The sequence below is a fragment of the Molossus molossus genome, unplaced genomic scaffold (genome assembly GCF_014108415.1).
Source record: "Molossus molossus isolate mMolMol1 unplaced genomic scaffold, mMolMol1.p scaffold_m16_p_11, whole genome shotgun sequence".
Taxonomy (NCBI): domain Eukaryota; kingdom Metazoa; phylum Chordata; class Mammalia; order Chiroptera; family Molossidae; genus Molossus; species Molossus molossus.
In genome coordinates this window covers 77,751,404-77,770,604 of record NW_023425346.1, presented here as the reverse complement: position 1 = coordinate 77,770,604, position 19,201 = coordinate 77,751,404, and the positions used below count along the sequence as shown (strand labels likewise).

General features: G+C 35.7%; 1 protein-coding gene across 8 annotated transcripts in view; it reads right to left on the bottom strand.

The window, feature by feature from the left end:
- Positions 1–19,201, bottom strand: part of TLK1 (tousled like kinase 1) — a 148,494-nt gene that overhangs the window by 14,484 nt on the left and 114,809 nt on the right. For all 8 annotated transcript variants that reach the window (XM_036255014.1, XM_036255016.1, XM_036255015.1 and 5 more), the window contains 3 exons: positions 18,518–18,584; positions 5,724–5,821; positions 3,437–3,518 (listed from right to left, as the gene is read on the bottom strand). In XM_036255014.1, the coding sequence (XP_036110907.1) occupies positions 3,437–3,518; positions 5,724–5,821; positions 18,518–18,584 (247 nt within the window). The remainder of the gene's footprint in view (positions 1–3,436; positions 3,519–5,723; positions 5,822–18,517; positions 18,585–19,201) is intronic.

The window sequence follows — 19,201 nt, the reverse complement described above, 5'->3', positions numbered from 1 at the left end:
TCCTCATTCAACATTCTCCCCCCATCAATTTAATCTGAAAGTAAGCTGTAATAGTAAACTGCTTGTCACAAAATGATAGAAGCATGAGATCAGAAACACTCCATGGTGGAATAATCATGAATATCCACTTTGGAGTCAGATAACCTTATGAGGCTACATGACTTTGTGCTAATACACTCTCTCTCTCTCAGCCTCAGTCTCATTTATAAAGAAAGTTTGGGTTGTTGAGAGGATTAAATGGGGTGAAACATAGAAAGTATTTAGAAAAGTATGATTCATAGTAAATATCCAATGAATATTAGCTAGTTATATTATTAAAGTTGGATTTAAAGAAATATGAAATAATTTTAAAAGGTTCACATGAGAGAAAGCAAAGGAGCATAAAGGATAAAACTCAGAGGCAAGCATAATAAATGAAAATAAAATTAAGTATACTACTGATAAAAAGTTAGTATCAGTGTATATTGATTATAATAGTTATATATGACACATCTTTCTTCCAAGATTAGATGACTAAAGTATATCTTCCCATAAAGTTAATACAGTAATCACTAAGCAACTAATTCAATCTTTTTCACCTTGGTACAGATAAAAGTCTATAAAATTTGATTTACAATTTGTTGATTTGTTTCCCAATGGACCTGGCAACCATGAAAGGGCTTTGCAGAGGTCGGAGTGAATCATTAGTATTTAGGGTCAATAATAAAGGTTCAAGTCATTAGGCTCCCACCTGCATTTTAAAATTTCTATGTAAGCCTTTTCTTCAAACAGAAAATCCCCTTGGACCTATCGTGGGGCTAAAAACAGTGGCAATACTATTGGGCAGTGGCAGAGGGATGCTGTGATTAGTAGGCTCAAAAGCTGGGCAACTTTTAGGCTGAGCTAGTGTTAGCCAACTGTACACTTTGGTGAGCTGTTATGATCTTTCCACCTTGTGGCCTGGGTAAGCCTACTTGAACTATCATTAGAATCAAAGACACAGGAATTAGAAGAGAGTCCACAGATCTCTCCTGATAGTTGAGGAAGGTGAGGCCCATGATGCTTACTGCTCGTCCAAGTTAACAAAACAAAAACAAAAAATAGTTAATGGTTGAACCAACAGATCTCTGAATTCAAATTCCATAAATTTTCCCAGAGTCAGAACACTCCAGGGTGACTTTTAGTAAGCCACGAAGTCATAGTCCTTGTCTCGCCGAACATAGGATTTCTATTAATGATGAGCTTACATTTACTAAGCACCAATGTTCTATGTGATTTACCTGTGACAGCTCATTCAATCATTACCACATTCCTATGATGTAGATATTGTTATTATTCCCAGATGAAAACAGTGAAACAGAGGATGACTGAAGTAATAAGCCCAAGATTATATTGTTATTTAATAGCAGTCGGAATTAGGATTCAAAACCAGCCAGTCTGGTTTCAGAATCCAAGCTCATAACCACTAACTATACTGATACATTATGAAGCACCAAGTATTACAAGCTTATAAAAGGCAGACCAGCAAGGAGGGCTTCTACAGGAACTGAAGTTTAAGGTGAGCATAGGACCTTCATCTTACTTAAGAGCAAATGTGAAGCCCCTGGGGCTTATAAGTAGGGCAGTGAAATAATCATATTACATGTTGTAAAAAGGCTACTCTAGCTGCAGTATACATAAATGCACTGGAGAAACTTAATGCCCAAAAGAAGGTAATCAGCTAGGAGGCTTGGGCAACAACAATGTGGCCTTGAGCTAAGAGAAAGGAAAGGGTCATTGCTGGGTTTAGGAGAGTTTAATGACATTAACAAAGTGGGCACCAGGGACTGGTTATATGTTGAGGGAAGAGAATTAAGGGAAAGGTGGAGTGAAGGATGGCTTTTAAGTTGAATAGCAATGCTATGTACAGAAGTAGGGAGCAGTGTTAGAAGAAGGGATTTTGGAAAAGAGAAATGTAACTTCTAATTCAAATGTGAGTTTGCAATGCCTATGAAGCATCCATGCCAAGTGAACAGACAAAGTCATGTACATCAATAGGTATGGAGTGCAGAAAGAAAGTGTGGGGCATGGACACACACACACACCTGAGGGTGAAATCAAATACATAACTTGGTGAATGGGGGGGGGGGGTAGATTTGAAAAGAAGAATACAGAATAAGAGACTTAGGAACTATAATATTCACAGACTGGGGCAGAAAGATACAACATAAAGTGGGGAAAAGGTAAGATATAAAACATAGAAACATGGTGAGTAAAAATTTATATTTATACATATGCATTTGAAAAACATGGGTGTTAGAACAGGCAGAAATTTTGGAAATTCAGAACATGTAAGATCTCTGAGACACATATTTAAATACAGGAATATAAACTGTCCATAAATGTACTATGGTATATGGCTACCTGCTTATCTTGATTCTAATGACCATTATTATTTGTATCAAACTGGCTAATGGTAACTAGGTAGCAAATATCAGAGGGACCATGCAGGTGCAAACATAGCCTTTAGACCAGCGGTTCTCAACCTGTGGGTCACGACCTCTTCGGGGGTCGAACGACCTTTTCACAGGGTCACCTAAGACCATTGGAAAACACATATTTCCAATGGTCTTAGGAACCGAGACATCGCTCCTCTATCCGTCTCCAGGCGGGTCTGCCCACATGCAGATACGCCCACATACAGCATGAGGAACTAAATTAAAGGGTCATGGCATTAGGAAGGTTGAGAACCACTGTTTTGGACTCTTAACATACAACATAAGCCACCAGATTTCTTGTAATGACGGCATAAATCTGTCATAAAACACATCCACATCAATAAACAAAAGACAATACTTCTTAACCACATACAGGTATCCCCATAGGTTTTGAGAGCTCGTGTTAGGCCACTTTTTGGCCTACATTTGTACCTGTTTGGGCTAACTGAAATAAATACAAAGAGGATTTTCCCTTTGTGAGAAAAGGCAAGAAACAAAAATAGCTTTCAGTGTTTGTCTCGCAGTGAGTCATACAGAGGCAGCACACACCCTGCAGAGCGAGGGGCAGCCCAAGCTCCTGCCCCTGGAACCACACTCAGCATCTCAGCATCTCAGCATCAAGCACAGCTTTGAACTGTGTGTGTGAGCGTTTGTGCTTTATCTGGATTTACTTTGTGCATCAATTAGCAAGATGTACCCTAAGCTTTCAGAAAGGCCTAAGAGAGCTTGTAAGGGTGTTGCTCTTACTATAAAAGTGGATGTATTAAGTGTATTTGGTATGCTATGGTAGGTTATTTTTGGGGTCTGGGAATAGTGAAAAAAATTTCCATATAAATTAATGGTAACTGCTTCTTTGCTTTACGTTATTCTGGCTTCTGAAAGGTTTTATAGGAATGCTATACTTTTGGATAGCAGGGGGAACCTGTAATCCTGTTATCTTTGCTATATTGGTGTGAAGGAGAGAAAAAAATGTACATTACCTTATACACTTCACTAAAGCCACCTCTACCAAGCAGATGAAGTAATAAATATCTTTCATTTAACGTTGGGTGATCTTTGAACCTTGAGGGTGGAGGAAAAAACATTCAGTAATATTAAAACAAACACGAAAAGTTTCTTTCCACAAAAAAGTAGTACTCTCTTATTCTACTTCTATTTCTTTCTCAGTTACTCTACTGCTAATTCCAAATTCTGTTCCATACTTTCCTTTTTCTATCTGCATGACTAGCACCCGTCTTAATGCTTGGTGTTCTCAAAGCTTAACATTTATAGCTGAATATTCAGGTTCAATGACCAATTACAGCATTGTGATAAAGAGCTACCAACCACTGTATTGTCAAGAACTTTATGAAATCCCCTATCTACTAAGCAGGAATTACTTCTCTTAGGAAAAATACTTTTATATTGGGGGTTATGGTTAATGAAGACTTTATAGTATTGACATATAATTAAAAACAATTATACTGCCCTGGCCGGTTTGGCTCAGCGGTTAGAGCATCGGCCTGCGGTCCTGAGAGACCCGGGTTCGGTTCCCGCTAAGGGCACGTACCTCGGTTGCAGTTTGTGGCCGGCCCTGGTCGGTGTGCGGGTGGCAGCCACTCGATGTGTCCCTTTCACATCGACGTTTCTCTCTCTCTCTCTGTTCCTCTCTCTCCCTCCCACTCTACCTGAACAAAGGATGGAAAAATATCCTCAGGTGAGGATAAAAAAAAACAAAAAAAAAACAAAAAAAAACAAAAAAACAAAAAACAATTATACTTATAAATTGGCTTTCACCCATGGTCAAATTTTATTGTCTGTAGACTTCTGTAAAAATGTAATTCCCAATTAAAAAGAAACTTGTTTAAAAACTTAAAAAGGGGGGGAACATATGTAACAAAAATAATAAAAATTGGAAAAAAAAAATCACTCACAGACAATACTACTATTACATATCCACAAACAAATTTGAACTTAATTTTCAGAATATCTAATTGTTAGTTTTGATCTGTTTTATTAGAATTTTCATCTGGTACAATTTAGGTTATTCCATAACTATAATAGTCTTTCATTCATCTTCTACACTGGAATGATCTGTGCATTTATGAGTTACATATATACAGATGATCACAAATAGGCCTTCTTATTATTTTTTAAAATGTTTTTATTGATTGTTTTAAAGAGAGAGGAAGGGAGAGAGATAGAAACATTGATGAGAGAGAAACAATGATCAGCTGCCTCCTGCACACCCCTTACTGGGGATCGAGCCTGCAATAAGGGCAGATGCCCTGACTGGGAATCGAACCAGGACCTCTCAGTCCATGGGAGGATGCTCAATCCACTGAGCAACACCAGCTAGGCAGGCCTTCTTGTTTTCAAGCAAGATATTTATATTTCACAGCAGAAACTGGCCACTTCCAATTCTAATACTCTCATTAGGCCATGAAGTTTTAAATTACATGACAAGTCTTAAGTATAAAAAGACAAGCTTTCTCTTTTCTACATCAATTAAAGCCAAGAAGTGCTTTGCTTAATTTCTATCTTCTTCATAAAATTCCCACCAGCCCACAGGTATTTTTCTCTTTGTTCATTTTTATAACCAGGGATTAAGGACAGACACTTAAACTACTTTTCTATTTTTTCTCAAGTTTTGCATAATAATGCTGGCTATATGGCTTATTAAAATCCCTTTAGTTGAAATATTTGTCCTTCCCTAGTAGTATTAATTTTGGTATTCAGTCAACAAATATTTATTGCATGCCTACCATGTGTCAGGGACACAGCAAGAACAAAACTAAGTCCCTCCTCTCATACAGGTTATATTCTAATGGAAAGAGACAGATAATAAATAACTGAAATATAAATTTTTAATTCAGATAGTGATAAATGTTATAACAAAATAAAGGTTAAGATACTAGGAGAGGGAATGGAGTGATGTAAGGACTGCTGTCTTAGATAGGGTCGCCTAGGGATGGGCTCTCTAATGATCATTCGCAGTGAAATCAAAAGTAAGCCACTCAGATATTTAGAGGAGAAACATTTCAGGTGAGCAAGTGGTAAGCACGAAAGCCCTGAGATGGGAATGGGAGTCAGCATGTCTACAACCCATAAGTAAGGGGTGGTGGCCACAGACTAGTTCAGAGAAGACCCTCTGAGCCATGGGAAGGGCTGTGGATCTTTTTGTTTGGTATGATAAGAAGTTCCCAACAAGGAAATATTGTGCTTATGCTCTGCACAGAGGAGAAACACGTTTATCATATGAAAATAAAAATAAAAATAATGACTTACTGTGAATTGTCTTCATTATTTATCCTTTTGAGCTCTCGAATATGAAGATTCCTGACTCTTTCCAAACGTTCAAGTTCTGCCTGGATTTCTGCCTCTTCCTGAAAATGAAGAGAGGGGACTATAACAAGCTCAATTTATTTGCGATATAAAAAAGGTATTTTTACCCATGCATCAATTTTTTACAGTGACAGGAAGAATGGTTATTATAAAGTACCACTGAGTTAAAAGACCAAAGTGCTCTTTTCAATGCCTGAAAGATGGAAAAAGATCAGGAAAAAGCCTATTTCAAGAAACCATCCTCCACATAAAAATCTATACCTAATGAGATGCTGAGTTTTATTCTGTACAACAAGAAATCTATTTTTATAATATCTAAACTGAAAATGACTGCAAGGTAGCCTGAAACTGACTTATAACACAAAATGAGCTGAAAGCTTTATTTCTGATACATTCAAATTTTAATTTAAGAGGGAATAATTTGCTAGTGTAAAACAAATGAAATGAAGATATTTTACAATAGTTAAAAAGAGGAAGGAGGAAGACAAAACCACTGATTATTCCTAGAACTTACACATAAAACACACATATCCCACTAAAATGTTAAGATTTTAGAGACGCTACGACAAACATTTTATGAATAGCTGTGACAGATCCTTAGTTATCATCAGAGCACATCTATGCAAATCCTAAATTTATGTTAACATTCATTTAATATAAAAATTTTGATATTTTCATGCCTCGAATAGTTTTTAGAACACAAAAAAACTAGATACCAAAAAAAAAAATCAACATAATCACCCATCTCTCCTCTCTCTCCACCCTCGCCCCGCTACACCCCTCCAATTCATCAATATAAATTTCAATACTATTTAAAGGATAAATAAGAATATACCAAATTTCAGTGGAGAGTTTTATAATATTTTTGAATATTTGTTGAGTAAATACAGATTGCCTTGGCCTAAAAGTGTACATACTACCATTATAAATATATACCACATGAAATAGAGGTTATTTCTGAATACTGTATTTAAGTATTTGTGTATTTTATTAGCTCCTCCTCTTTTAATGACTTATCTTCTGATGTTTTTAAAAATACTTTATCTAAAAAAATTAGTAATTCTGAAATTAATTTGAAAATATAAATATCATTTCATTCCAAAGCAGATAATAGAGATATAACCTGTATCTAAGACTTACACTGAAAGGAATGTTCTAAGTATTATAAAAAAAACAAATGTTGCCCTGGCCAGTTTGGCTCAGCGGTTAGAGTGATGGCCTGCGGACTGGAGAGACCCGGGTTCGGTTCCCGCTAAGGGCACGTACCTCAGTTGCAGTTTGCCCCCGGCCTCATTTGGGGTCATGTGGGTGGCAACCACTCGATGTGTCTCTCATGGATGTTTCTCTCTCTCTTTCCCCCTCTCTCCCTCATGATCTACCTGAAGATACATGCAAAAATGTCCTTGTGTGAGGATTAAAAACAAACAAAAAAAATGTTCACAGATTAAAAAACTAAATCTAGGTATGTTTGCATTCCACTTGACCCTTAAAGTTATTTTATTTATTCTGAAGTAAACTCCACCAGTACTTGTAGATTAAACAGAAACTTTCAAAATAGACTTAAATAAAGATAAACCTTTCTAGAATTCGGGAGAGATTTTTCTGAAAGATATACTAAATAGACATTTAACTAAAATTTCCTCATTTAATGTAGCTTCAGTCACACACATTTCTAATTTTACTGAAAAATGAAAACAGTAAGGTAATATCCCAGGAGATTAAATTAAAAATTAATTATAACAACAGGAAATAGATGAAAAATCTTTGGAACAACAAACTCAAGTCACAGCCTAGTTGTCTTAATTTAGTCATAAAATAGAATAAGAAACTGGCCACGTAGGAATACTCCTGAGTATGAAAAATTCAAATTCATTTATACCACAGAACACAAAAAAGTGGTTATTTTTTCTCTTCATATTACTAATGTTTGCTGCCTTAAAACTTAATTTGATTCTTATATAAGTAGGAAAGCTACTAAACACTTGGTAGTCTGGTAGATTTTTAAATAATCTGATAAAATAGTGAAATGCCTATCACAACACCAGCTGAAATACTTGTGTTAACTTTATTTGAAACTGTGGTATGGGGACACTAGTTCAAAAGTGAATTTACCAAAATTAAATTTTACTGAGTCATAAATACAAGATTATGAGATTCAACTAGATTGCTGATATACACAATTACATTTGTTTTATAATTCTTGGTAATCTTCAGATGTCTATACAATGGCAGTAACCAACATCACAAAATAAACACTTATTTTTAAAAGTAAATGTATGTCTGTGTCAGTTAAGCAAGTTTTTTCTCTATAAAACATGTCAAGTATGTTCCATAAAGTTTTACACTACTAAAGCACAGGCAAACTTCATGTCAATTTGAACTGTAAAGTTTATATCGAAAAACAAAATGTCAAAAGCGCTAGGGGGAAAAAGCTGCATCCTAGGTATTTAAGAGGAAATGTCAAGGGAAGGAACTATAACCAAAAGCTGTAAATACAGATAGACATAAATCCTTCAAAGTCAGTAAAATATATTTATAAATTCCATATTGTAATTTCATTTACTTCACAGTATCTTGGACCTTAAAACAAAGTGACACATTCTGGAAGAAAGATAATTCTGCAACTCCAAGTAATTTCTCTCAAATCCCACTGAGAAAAAGTATATACTATTATGAACTAAAGATTTGTATTCCCCCAAAATTCATGTTTAAGCTCCAACCTCAATTCAACGGCGCCTTTGGGAAGTAATTAGAGTTAGATTAGTTCATGAAGGTGGGACCCTCATCATAGGATTTATAAGAAGGAAGAGAAATATCTTTCTCTCCTCATACCCACCCCTTCTTTTGGGGAGCACAAGGAAAAGGCTATGTGAGGACTTAGGAAAGCAACTATCTATAAACCAGGAAGAGTCTCACCAGAAACGGAACCCTTCAGGACCTCGATCTTGCACTTCCAGCCTCTAGAACTGTGAGAATATAAGTTTCTGTTGTGTAAGCCACCCAGTCTATGGTATTTCGTTGTGGCAGCCCAAACAGATTAATACACATACTTTTAGGCACAGATGCCAGGGCAATACTGCCTAGTACCATTCTCCCTTATAGAAAGGGGCAAGACCCAGTTTTGATCCGAATTCTGGGTAGAATAGTCTAGGATACAGTAGTGTCAGCAACTATCTTTACAATGGGCCAGCCTCAGAATTAATAGTTTTCAAAGGGTTAAAGAGAAGCAAGGATGACCTGGGCTCACAATTGATCTAAATTCATTATAGCATGAAATTCTGAAACACATGGTAAAACTAGGCCATATTACTAAAATAAAAGATAATCCAACCAGCTAGATCATGCTTAGTAGGAACATCAATTTTCAATCCTTTAGTCATCCAGAATCTAACAGTATCTCTGGAAAGGAAATGGTCTCTGTAAGCAATTAGTGTCGAAGGGACATGAGTAAGAATAGATTGTATTAAAAAGAGAGAAGCCCTGGCTAGCCTGGCTCAGCGGTTAGAGCGACCCAGGTTTGGCTCCCGCTAAGGGCACATACTGTGGTTGCAGTTCGTCCTCGGCCCCTGTTGGGGTCGTGTGGGTGGCAACCAGTCGATGGGTCTCTCTCACATCGATGTTTCTCTCTCTCTCTCTTCCTCCCTTCTCTCCTTCCCACTCTATCTGAAGATAACTGCAAGAATGTCTTCGGGTGAGGATAAAAAAAAAGAAAGAGAGGTAGGTTTGGTGACCACATACAATAAAAGGACATGGCTCTTTTCTGTTTCAACAAAAAAAGATAATGGACAATTTAACAGTATACACTACAGCTATCTTAACAGGATTTAAAAATAAGCTCTAATATTCTAAGTTATATTAAAAAAAACAAGTCATACAAGTATACAACAGATCTCAATAGTGCCTCATTGTTTAAGTAACCAGCAAAAGACACCACCTTCCAAAATTTTTAACTTAAAAATTTGTATGAAAGGTAAATTCCACAGCAACTTAACCAGAAAGGCTTGTCGTTCAACAGATATTTAGCATAAGAATGCTTTCTATTTGTAATCAAAGTCTCTTCTGGCAAGTTAATATCCCCTTAACTCAACATTCTAAGCCAAAAGGAATTTACAGCAATGTGGAATCTCTGTAAATGCCAGTTTAAAACTGTTGGATGGATTCTGGGTATTTTTGAGTGTTTCCCATAACGGCAATTTTTCAAAGAAAGGAGGAGTATATAGGCAATACGTTATGAAGCTTAAAGACTTACAAAATGCGCCCTGGCCAGTTTGGCTCAGCGGTTAGAGCGTCGGCCTGCGGTCCGGAGAGACCCGGGTTCGGTTCCCGCTAAGGGCACGTACTTCGGTTGCAGTTTGTCCCCGGCCCTGGTTGGTCATGCGGGTGGCAGCCACTCAATGTGTCCCTTCACGTCGATGTTTCCCTCTCTCTCTCCCTTCCTCTCTCTCCCTCCCACTCTACCTGTACAAAAAATGGAAAAAATATCCTTGGGTGAGGATAAAAAAAAAAAAAAAAAAAGACTTACAAAATGCATTTTCACAGGTAAAAACAATAGTTTCTGAAAAAAATTAAACATACTAGTTTAAACTTTTAGCAAATCCTGACTGTATATTCCATGTTATCCTCCGCCCCCCCAACAAAAATAGCAAAACTCAATTTCTAAGAGCTGCCTTTGTATAAAGTCAAGGTAAGATGAAAAGTATTTTGATATAACATTATCAGCTCACCTATAATCAATAAAGGTTGGTAAAACACAAGAAATGTATGTGGGCCCTGGCCAGTTTGGCTCAGCGGTTAGAGCATCGGCCTGCGGTCCGGAGAGACCCGGGTTCGGTTCCCGCTAAGGGCACGTACTTCGGTTGCAGTTTGTCCCCGGCCCTGGTTGGTCGTGCGGGTGGCAGCCACTCGATGTGTCCCTTCACGTCGATGTTTCTCTCTCTCTCTCCCTTCCTCTCTCTCCCTCCCACTCTATCTGTACAAAAAATGGAAAAATATCCTCGGGTGAGGATAAAAAAAAAAAAAAAAAAGAAATGTATGTGGTATATTACGAAAATGATGGAAGCAGAGAAATGCATATCACTTTGAACAGTCTATTCAACACCATGACATTACTTGGTCTAGGAAAATTAGTTCAGGATGGGGTTTTAAAAAGTTTAACATCAAATTCATTTAATAATGGACAATAGTAATCCCTCAAAGTTAGCATCTCTAGGTCCTCAAATTAAGTTATTTCATAAACTATTTATGTTATTCTAAAAGTTTATCACCAGGAAAGTGAAAGGTAAAATTTACAAAAGGCACTATTTAAAAGCTAATGGAAGGGACAATACAGAAAAGAACTGAGAACATTATTACCAATTTACTTCAAATGTATCCTTACTATACGTCCCTTGATTATTTTACTACTGTACATGCTTTCACATCTTAAATATGGATATGATATATGAACCATTGGAAATGCGAATGAACCAACCAAAAAACCACCTAGACAGCAGGTGTAAATGTGTAGAAATCAATTTTGAAACTACTTGTCCATAGTCCTATTTCTGTTGAGTATGATTGTGTAGACTGAAAATTGGGGCAGGAGAAGGGACAAAAATTATAAAATTCTTGGGGGGTAGGGTTCTTTCCTAACTGTATAAATGTTTCCTCCACTTCCACCCCTAACTAATCATTGAGCTGGTTATTACAAGAGCTATTCTATCTCTCTCAAGTGTGTTTATCTGGCTCAGATAAAATTATTTTAGAATCTTAATTTTTTTTCCCCTCTGCACTTCATTTCCTTCTGGCGGGAGGGTGTAATAGTGGTAGGGGTGGTGTTTTATTCTCTCTCTAAATGCATAAATACTTATATTAAAGCCCCTAATTAGGAATGTTAAAGTGGGCAGTACTTCTGTAAGTTCCCCATTCTATTTAAACAAAACCAAACAAAATACTACCTTAATAATAGCATATAAATATAACAATTCACTTGACTGGAAAAATGTAAATGTTCAGAATATTTAGTACACGTTTTGAAGCAGAAATTACAGCTGCTGTGGGGGGGGGGGGATTCCCTGATGTGACCACTAACGGGTGCTAAACCCCAGCACACACAGGTTCAGTGCCTTACGAGAGTACATCATAGCCCTCCTCACATCTTTCTGCTTCCCTTTAACCTTTTGGGGGGATTTTTGTGGATTCCGTGGATTTTTAAGTCTGAAAATATTTAATTTTTGACACAATAATGGAAAAAGCCCAGTCTTCTAGACTCTATGCATACGCACATGAATGACATGGACTTATAGTTTTGACTGGGAAGGGCCAGTGGCCAATCAATTGTTTTCTTCTTTGTGAAACAGTCATCTCTAGACTGAACTCACAAACCTAAATTATTTAAACCCAGCTCTATACAACTGGATTAATACTGAACACCATGGAAGTAAAACACATTTACCTTTACATTTTTATTTTGGTAACTGAACGTTATCTACTACCAAATTAAGCTATAAATAAGGAAGCACAGAGGCAGGAATATGTTTGCAGGTCCGTAATGACAGTAGGAGGTAGAATATAAATATTGGAAGTTTTCCTATCTACAGCTAGCTCCACATTCTCTCAGCACAGTCATCTTTTAAAGAATACTCATTTTTTAATGGGAAGCAGTAGTAAGAACAAAATGTCAAGTTTAGAATTCCAATACTCTTCTTGGTACTTTTCTTGCCCATGCATGCCAAGAAGTCAGGACCCTAATAATACTCTTCATGGGCTTCACCATGACTTTTCCTAGTAGAGTGCATTTCTACACTTGCACTGAAAACTAAGGCCTACACAGTAGCATCTTGTGTTATGTTCTACAGAAACATATGTATAATGTGTTATGGCTTTAACTGACAGAAGAATTCCCAAAAGATTTCTTCTAGTCATGATCGTGAATATAAAGGTGTACAAACAGATTTAGAGATTAAGCCCTCTAGCATTGTATTACTGTTTATTATTTTTGTATATTTATTCAAACCTAAAGTGACAAGAAATGTCACATATGCAAACTTATTTTTTGTGGTCATACTAAGGATTTGATAAATCAGATGACAATGGTATTCTAGAAAGAAAGACCAAAGGAGATATCAAACTTCAAGAATACTTGGGGGTCAATTCACCTAAATCAATGCCCTGTATTCTCCACTGTTCAAAAGGCTTGTAGACAATCCATTGTCTTCCATTTCAACTAGTTGCATGGTCCACTGTGAAGGAGTGAGAAAAGAGCTGTGTGCTTGTTCTTGACCTGTAAAGATTTCATCATGGAAGATTAATACTGATGCTGCTGCTGCCTGTTACTGGTTGTTTCTCTTTGCAGGTGCCAATATCGGTCAGAGAACAGGATTTCAGTGGCAGAGTTGTTGCTATACTGTTATCTCTTCAGAACGAAGGCACAAGGAGAGATGAATGCCACATCGCAAGGAGCAAAGGAGAGAGAGAGAGAAAGAAATGGTGTCAGGTGGCATGTTGGATGCGATTTTTGTTTTAGTAGAGATTGAGATGACTGCAAATTGTTTAGCTGATTCCTTCGGTCTGCAAAGACACATTTGTGTTGGTGCTGATGACTCTTGACTAGTCCTGTTTCAATTACAAATTGGTTATGTTTTTCAAAAAAAACTCTGGCACTTATATTCAGGGCTTATAAATCTCTCTCTCTCTCTCATTCTCTCACATACATCCCCCAAAACACATACATTAAAGCCAACCCCTACTACACTATTCAATATTCCATATTGAGATGTCAAATCTTTTACATGCATCTATCCAACTAGTCAATGTTTAAAATATAAATGATGACAAAACTGAAAAATTTAGACAACAAAACTAGAAAATAGAAAATAAAGAGCAACACATCCACATGCTGTTCACATCACAAACTTGAATAAGTAGTGGTGGCAAGACCTAGTTATTGGTCCTAATAACTTTCAAAATTCTTATCTCCTGACGGGGGGTATCATGATTGGTAACTTGTAGAGAATCTATCACAAGGAACATAGTTTTTTAGGGATTAAAAAAAAAAAACTCATGCTAATTTAGTAACATGCTTGGAAAGCACGTCCACGTAGTTTCTTGAATTCCAGAATAATGTTCTGAAATAGATAAATAACCTAGCAGAACTCCTCAAATCACAAAGATAAGCTGTTTTCCCATAATTAGACTTTATCAAAGACTGGAATTAACACAAAATCAACCATAAAAGCTAACTGGTATATGGTTTGTTAGTTTCCTTAAATCCACGGATTCCATGTGGGGCACAGGATAAACAGGATAGTTAGTAGCTCTGCCTCAAAGGAACAACTTTTGAAATCCTTAAGCTATATAAAAGGTAAAATTATATTAACATATGTACACTTTTTACAAAAAATTGTGTTTTCTTCTGTTGATCTTTAAAAATAAATTTAGAGTGAAAAGTAATGTACCAGTTAGTAATAAAATATTCTAGCCAATACAATAGTCACTAATAGAATACCCAAGGAAAGTAATATGTGGGAGAGTATATGTGATTGTGAAAAATAACCACTCTCCTTTATCTGCAATGAAAGTGAAATAGCATGTTTCCGGAAAAAAAGAGAAAAAAAAAAAGGCAAATATCCCCAGTACTTTAAGAGAGATGAGAAGAAAGCTACAAGTGAATTAATTCTTTTGAATACAAAGACTCAACATGCTGTCCAACTACAACTACCACAAAATAATGTAGGAACAAAGCCTCTGGGCGCTGCCATTGAAACAGGAGTGAGCAAGGTTAGAGAAAAGGCTGGCTTTGCTGGTTACTAGTTCTATTACTTTACGCAAAGCATACACAGATTTTGGCATTCAAAAAGTTAACATTAGACCTGGCCTGTGTGGCTTAGTGGTCAGAGCATCGGCTTGCGCGCTGAAGGCCGTGGGTTCGATCCCTGGCCCTGGTCAGGGCATGTGTGAGGAGGCAACTAATTGATGTCTCTCTCATGTCAATGTTTCTCTCCCTTGTCCTCCTGCCCTTTCACTTGCTCTAAAATAAATACATAAATAAATAAATACATACATAAATAAATAATAATCATCATCATCAATGGAAAATAAATAAATGATCATCATCATCCTTTGGTGAGGATTAACAAAAGTTAACGTTAATGATCACTCTGGAATGGTTAAAACTTTAAAGTCCATAAAATGTAATGTTATGTAATTTTCCTGAAATGGGAATGTGAATCATGTCTATTTTACAGTGTGAAAATAAGTCACTCAGTAAATGAGTGAGCAATGATTTCATAAATTGATAATAACAATAAATATTAAATAATTCTTGATATATTAAAACAAAGGTGATGCTGCAGTGATTTTTCCTAATTTCAGAAGACAAAACCAATGGGCCATAAGTAAGTTTAAATTTACTATTTGGTGGTAACCAGAATATCTATTTATTTTAGCCATACACTTACTTTTGGAGGTTTCTGCTTAACACTCCTTCATTATTCTACCACACTGACAGCTATGAATTTGTATTTCTAAACCTATAAAACAGCACAGGATGTGAACTAAACTTTATGACTTATTCAATGATAAATACACATTTTCACATTTCAGTTTACTTTTTCAATTATTATGAGCATCTTTATGAAATACAATGCACACCGTAAATTATTCATTTCAAGACAAAGTCCTTCTAGTCTCATATGTCCAAATGGCATGAGCTTCCTCAAAGGAGGACATTTTCTCTTTCTGTGCCAATAAATTTAATCCAATAATTTTGCTTTAACTTTAAGAGTACTTATTAAAGGGAGAGTGAAAGCAAGAGTGACCATGGCTGATGCAAGAGTATGCCAGGCTCCAAATATAAACCCTGGTCTGCCATACAAGTTAATTCCAGTGCAGGTTACACGGACATCAAAAAGTCACAGATCAGATCCAGCCTACAAAAGAAGCTATATAGTTACAAGTTGAGGTACAGTTCATGTCAGTTTTATAAACCCCGGAGCACAGGGAGCTGATAAGATAGAGGTGATAACATCTTTTTTCTTGAGTCAAGCTTGATCTCTCTGTTAAAAGTGTACAATCAACCTCTTTTTTAGAAAACAGAATGACCTATTTTAATGACCTATTTTTCAACTGTGATTTAGAATGCTAAATAACTTATTTTTAAAACATGTAACAATGCTTATTACTTTTTAATTATACAGCTCAAAAATAATACTCAGTGGTAAGCAGGGTATTTTTGTGTTCTAAGGTAACATTATTCAATTTTGTTCTCTGTATGTATGGACTACTAGCAACTTTCTTTATAACGCATTCAATTTTTCTCACCCAAAATAGTCTCTCTGAAGAAAATGTGAGAATTCAAGACATGAGTTTATTCCAGCATTATTAGTTCATCCAATCTCCCAAAATATCCCATGATGGATGTCAAAGAAAAGTAAATTGGTTAAGAAGATCTAAAACTGCTCAGTAAATCTAATAAAAGCTCGAAAAAAAGTAAAACAGGAAAAAGATTATGGAGGGGACAATTATTAGAAAGAATGAGTAAATTTTAAAAATGGAGAAGTCAAACACCGGGAAAGAAAATAACATGAAAGTTAGAAGAAAAGGTATAGTGTTCTAGAACAGTTTACAACTGTTCATATAAATCTGGACATTTACATATACCACACTTTAGAAAATAAGTATCTCAAAAAACCTGAATATGTTAAAAGAACAGGAAAGTTTTAAAATCAACCAACCACCAAAACCAAAAAACAAACCCTCCTCTGAAGCCTTTAAAAAAAGTGAAGTTTTTTCTAATACAAATCACTGTTTTATAATCTCAGATTTTACATAACAGGTTTTTTATAAAATAAGATGTAAAAATCTCATCATTAGAAAGAGTAATTTAAAGTTTACTATTATATGTAAAAATCAAAACTCTCCAGTTAAAGCTCTATGTATATACTTAGTGTCCCATTATCATGAAAGGCTGGTCAGAAAATAATTGATAAATCTTTAAATGGGACATGAAGCATGGGTCTCTATGAATTCATTATCAAAAAAGCTCAGGTGGGCACTCAAATACTTGTACTCATGCTGCACCACAAAATCCACTCTTCCTTCTAGTCTCATTTACAACTCCATCTGTTACAGAGAACAGACTGAAGTTGCCTACTGTATCTCAAAAAGCAGGAGAAGTAGTCAATAATTACAACAGAAGAGAACAGAAGAACTAAAAAGAGAGAAAAAAACTAATTTATTGTTCAAGTAGTTTAGATGGAAACTTTTCTGAGCAGGAGCATGGACAGATATGGCACAGTACAAGAACACTAATGCAAATTACCTATATACATACACATATACCCTATTTACAACTTTTTTTCTGTTCCCTGTAATTAAATGGCAACGGTGTGAAGCATGGTGATAGCACTGTAAAAACAAAATAGTATATAGTGTGATAGTAGCTGTTACCAGAATGGGTGTCTCTGTCCTACCTCACCGTACCCTAGGGAGATGACTTCAGAGATACTATCTTCAATTAGCTCAAGAACTCAATTTCAACTATTACCAGCCTATTAAAAAATGTTTAGTTATCTGTCCTGGCTGGGCTCAGTTGGTTGGAGTATTGTCTTGTAAACCAAAAAGATGCAGGTCTGACTCGGTCACGGTCACAGGGCATACAGGAGGCAACTGATCTATGTTTCTCCCTACCACCCCTTTCTCAAATCAATTTAAAAAACATATCCTCGGGTAATGATTTAAAAAAAACAAAACACAAACTTTCAGTAATCCCACAAGCAGAAAACAATAAAAAAAATTGGGTCAGCCCTGGCCGGTTTGGCTCAGCGGTTAGAGCGTCGGCCTGCGGTCCGGAGAGACCCGGGATCGGTTCCCGCTAAGGGCATGTACCTCGGTTGCAGTTTGTCCCTGGCCCTGGTTGGTCGTGCGGGTGGCAGCTACTCGATGTGTCCCTTTCACATCGATGTTTCTCTCTCTCTCTCTTCTTCTCTCTCCCACTCTGTACAAAAAATGGAAAAATGTCCTCAGGTGAGGATGAAAAAAAAAAAAATTGGGTCAAAGAAAAAGAATTTTACATGTCAGTAAAATTGAGGGGGAAAATATACTTTATCATTATCTTTTGAAATGGTTTGAACTAAAAATATAAACTGTAAAAACAAGGAACTGATTAGAATGTCAGGGTTTATAAATAAGTACAAAGTTAAAAATGAAAACATTTTACTATAATAACCCAAAACAACATTTTTAAAAATTACATCACTTTATATTATTACTGATGACTACCTAGGCTTTTCTAAATTTGCCAATGTACATATTTTAATTGAAACATTTAATCAAGCATTCCACAGCTTAAAAGTTAAGCCAAAGAAATAATCTGTTACTAATTTATAATACGTCAATTTATTATAAAATGGAGAGAAACAAAATGGAATTTTATATTGCATCTTAAAAGTGAAGCCTTTTCTTTACAAAAAAGATAAGTAATGTTAAGACACTGGAAGTCTGGCCAGGAATCAATACTTCACTACAGGGACGTGGTATTATCAGCATTTCAATGTTTGTAAGTTGATACAATGTAAAGGAATATTATTTTAATATACTCAACATAAAAATGCACATTTAATGCCGCTCTTTTATTTTGTCTAAAAGTTTTCAATTTGGAGAGTTTCTCTCTTAAGTTTTGATTTCTTCAATAAGAGACTTAAGACACAACTCTCTACAACCTCTGGTAAGAAACAAAGTCCAACATATGCTTCACATACCTTTTTGAGATGTCCTAGTCTAAGTTTGAAAATTTCTTCCTGTTCATGATATTCTGCCAAAGTCAACCTGTCAAAAATAAAATTGATTCTAGACATTAAGAATAATACTTATTATTTCTTATTAACAACAAACTACATAAAAGAAATTAATCTAATGGAAATAATAAAATGTTGACAACTTTCAGCCCAAAATATATAAAGCAAATGTCCTTTAAGATATTCTTCAGAATACATCTAATGCATATGATGGAACAATGAACTAATACCACCTTCTCTGGTTTTGAAACATTAATAATCAAATTTTAGATATAGTGCCAAATACTAGGCTACCGATTTTCTAGGGCAGTGGTTTTTACCCTTACATGATCATAAATATCTAAAAATAATTTAAAGGAATTATAAACACTCTCTCCAGAAAATTTCACACATATATAATTTTGGGGTTCACAGATTTCCGTTTATGAATTCCTATCCCAGGGTCTTCTCTTCTCTAACCAAATAGAATGCAAATCCCAAAACAGCAAAAGAGACATTTCTTACATTTCTCTAGGCTTCCCTTATCAGGAAATAACTGGACTAGCTTTTTAGACATCTCTACTGTCTATTTCCATTAAAAAAAAAAAGTTTTAAAATAAAATGTAAAATGTAGATAACATGAATTGGGGACAATAGTCTTTAAAGAAA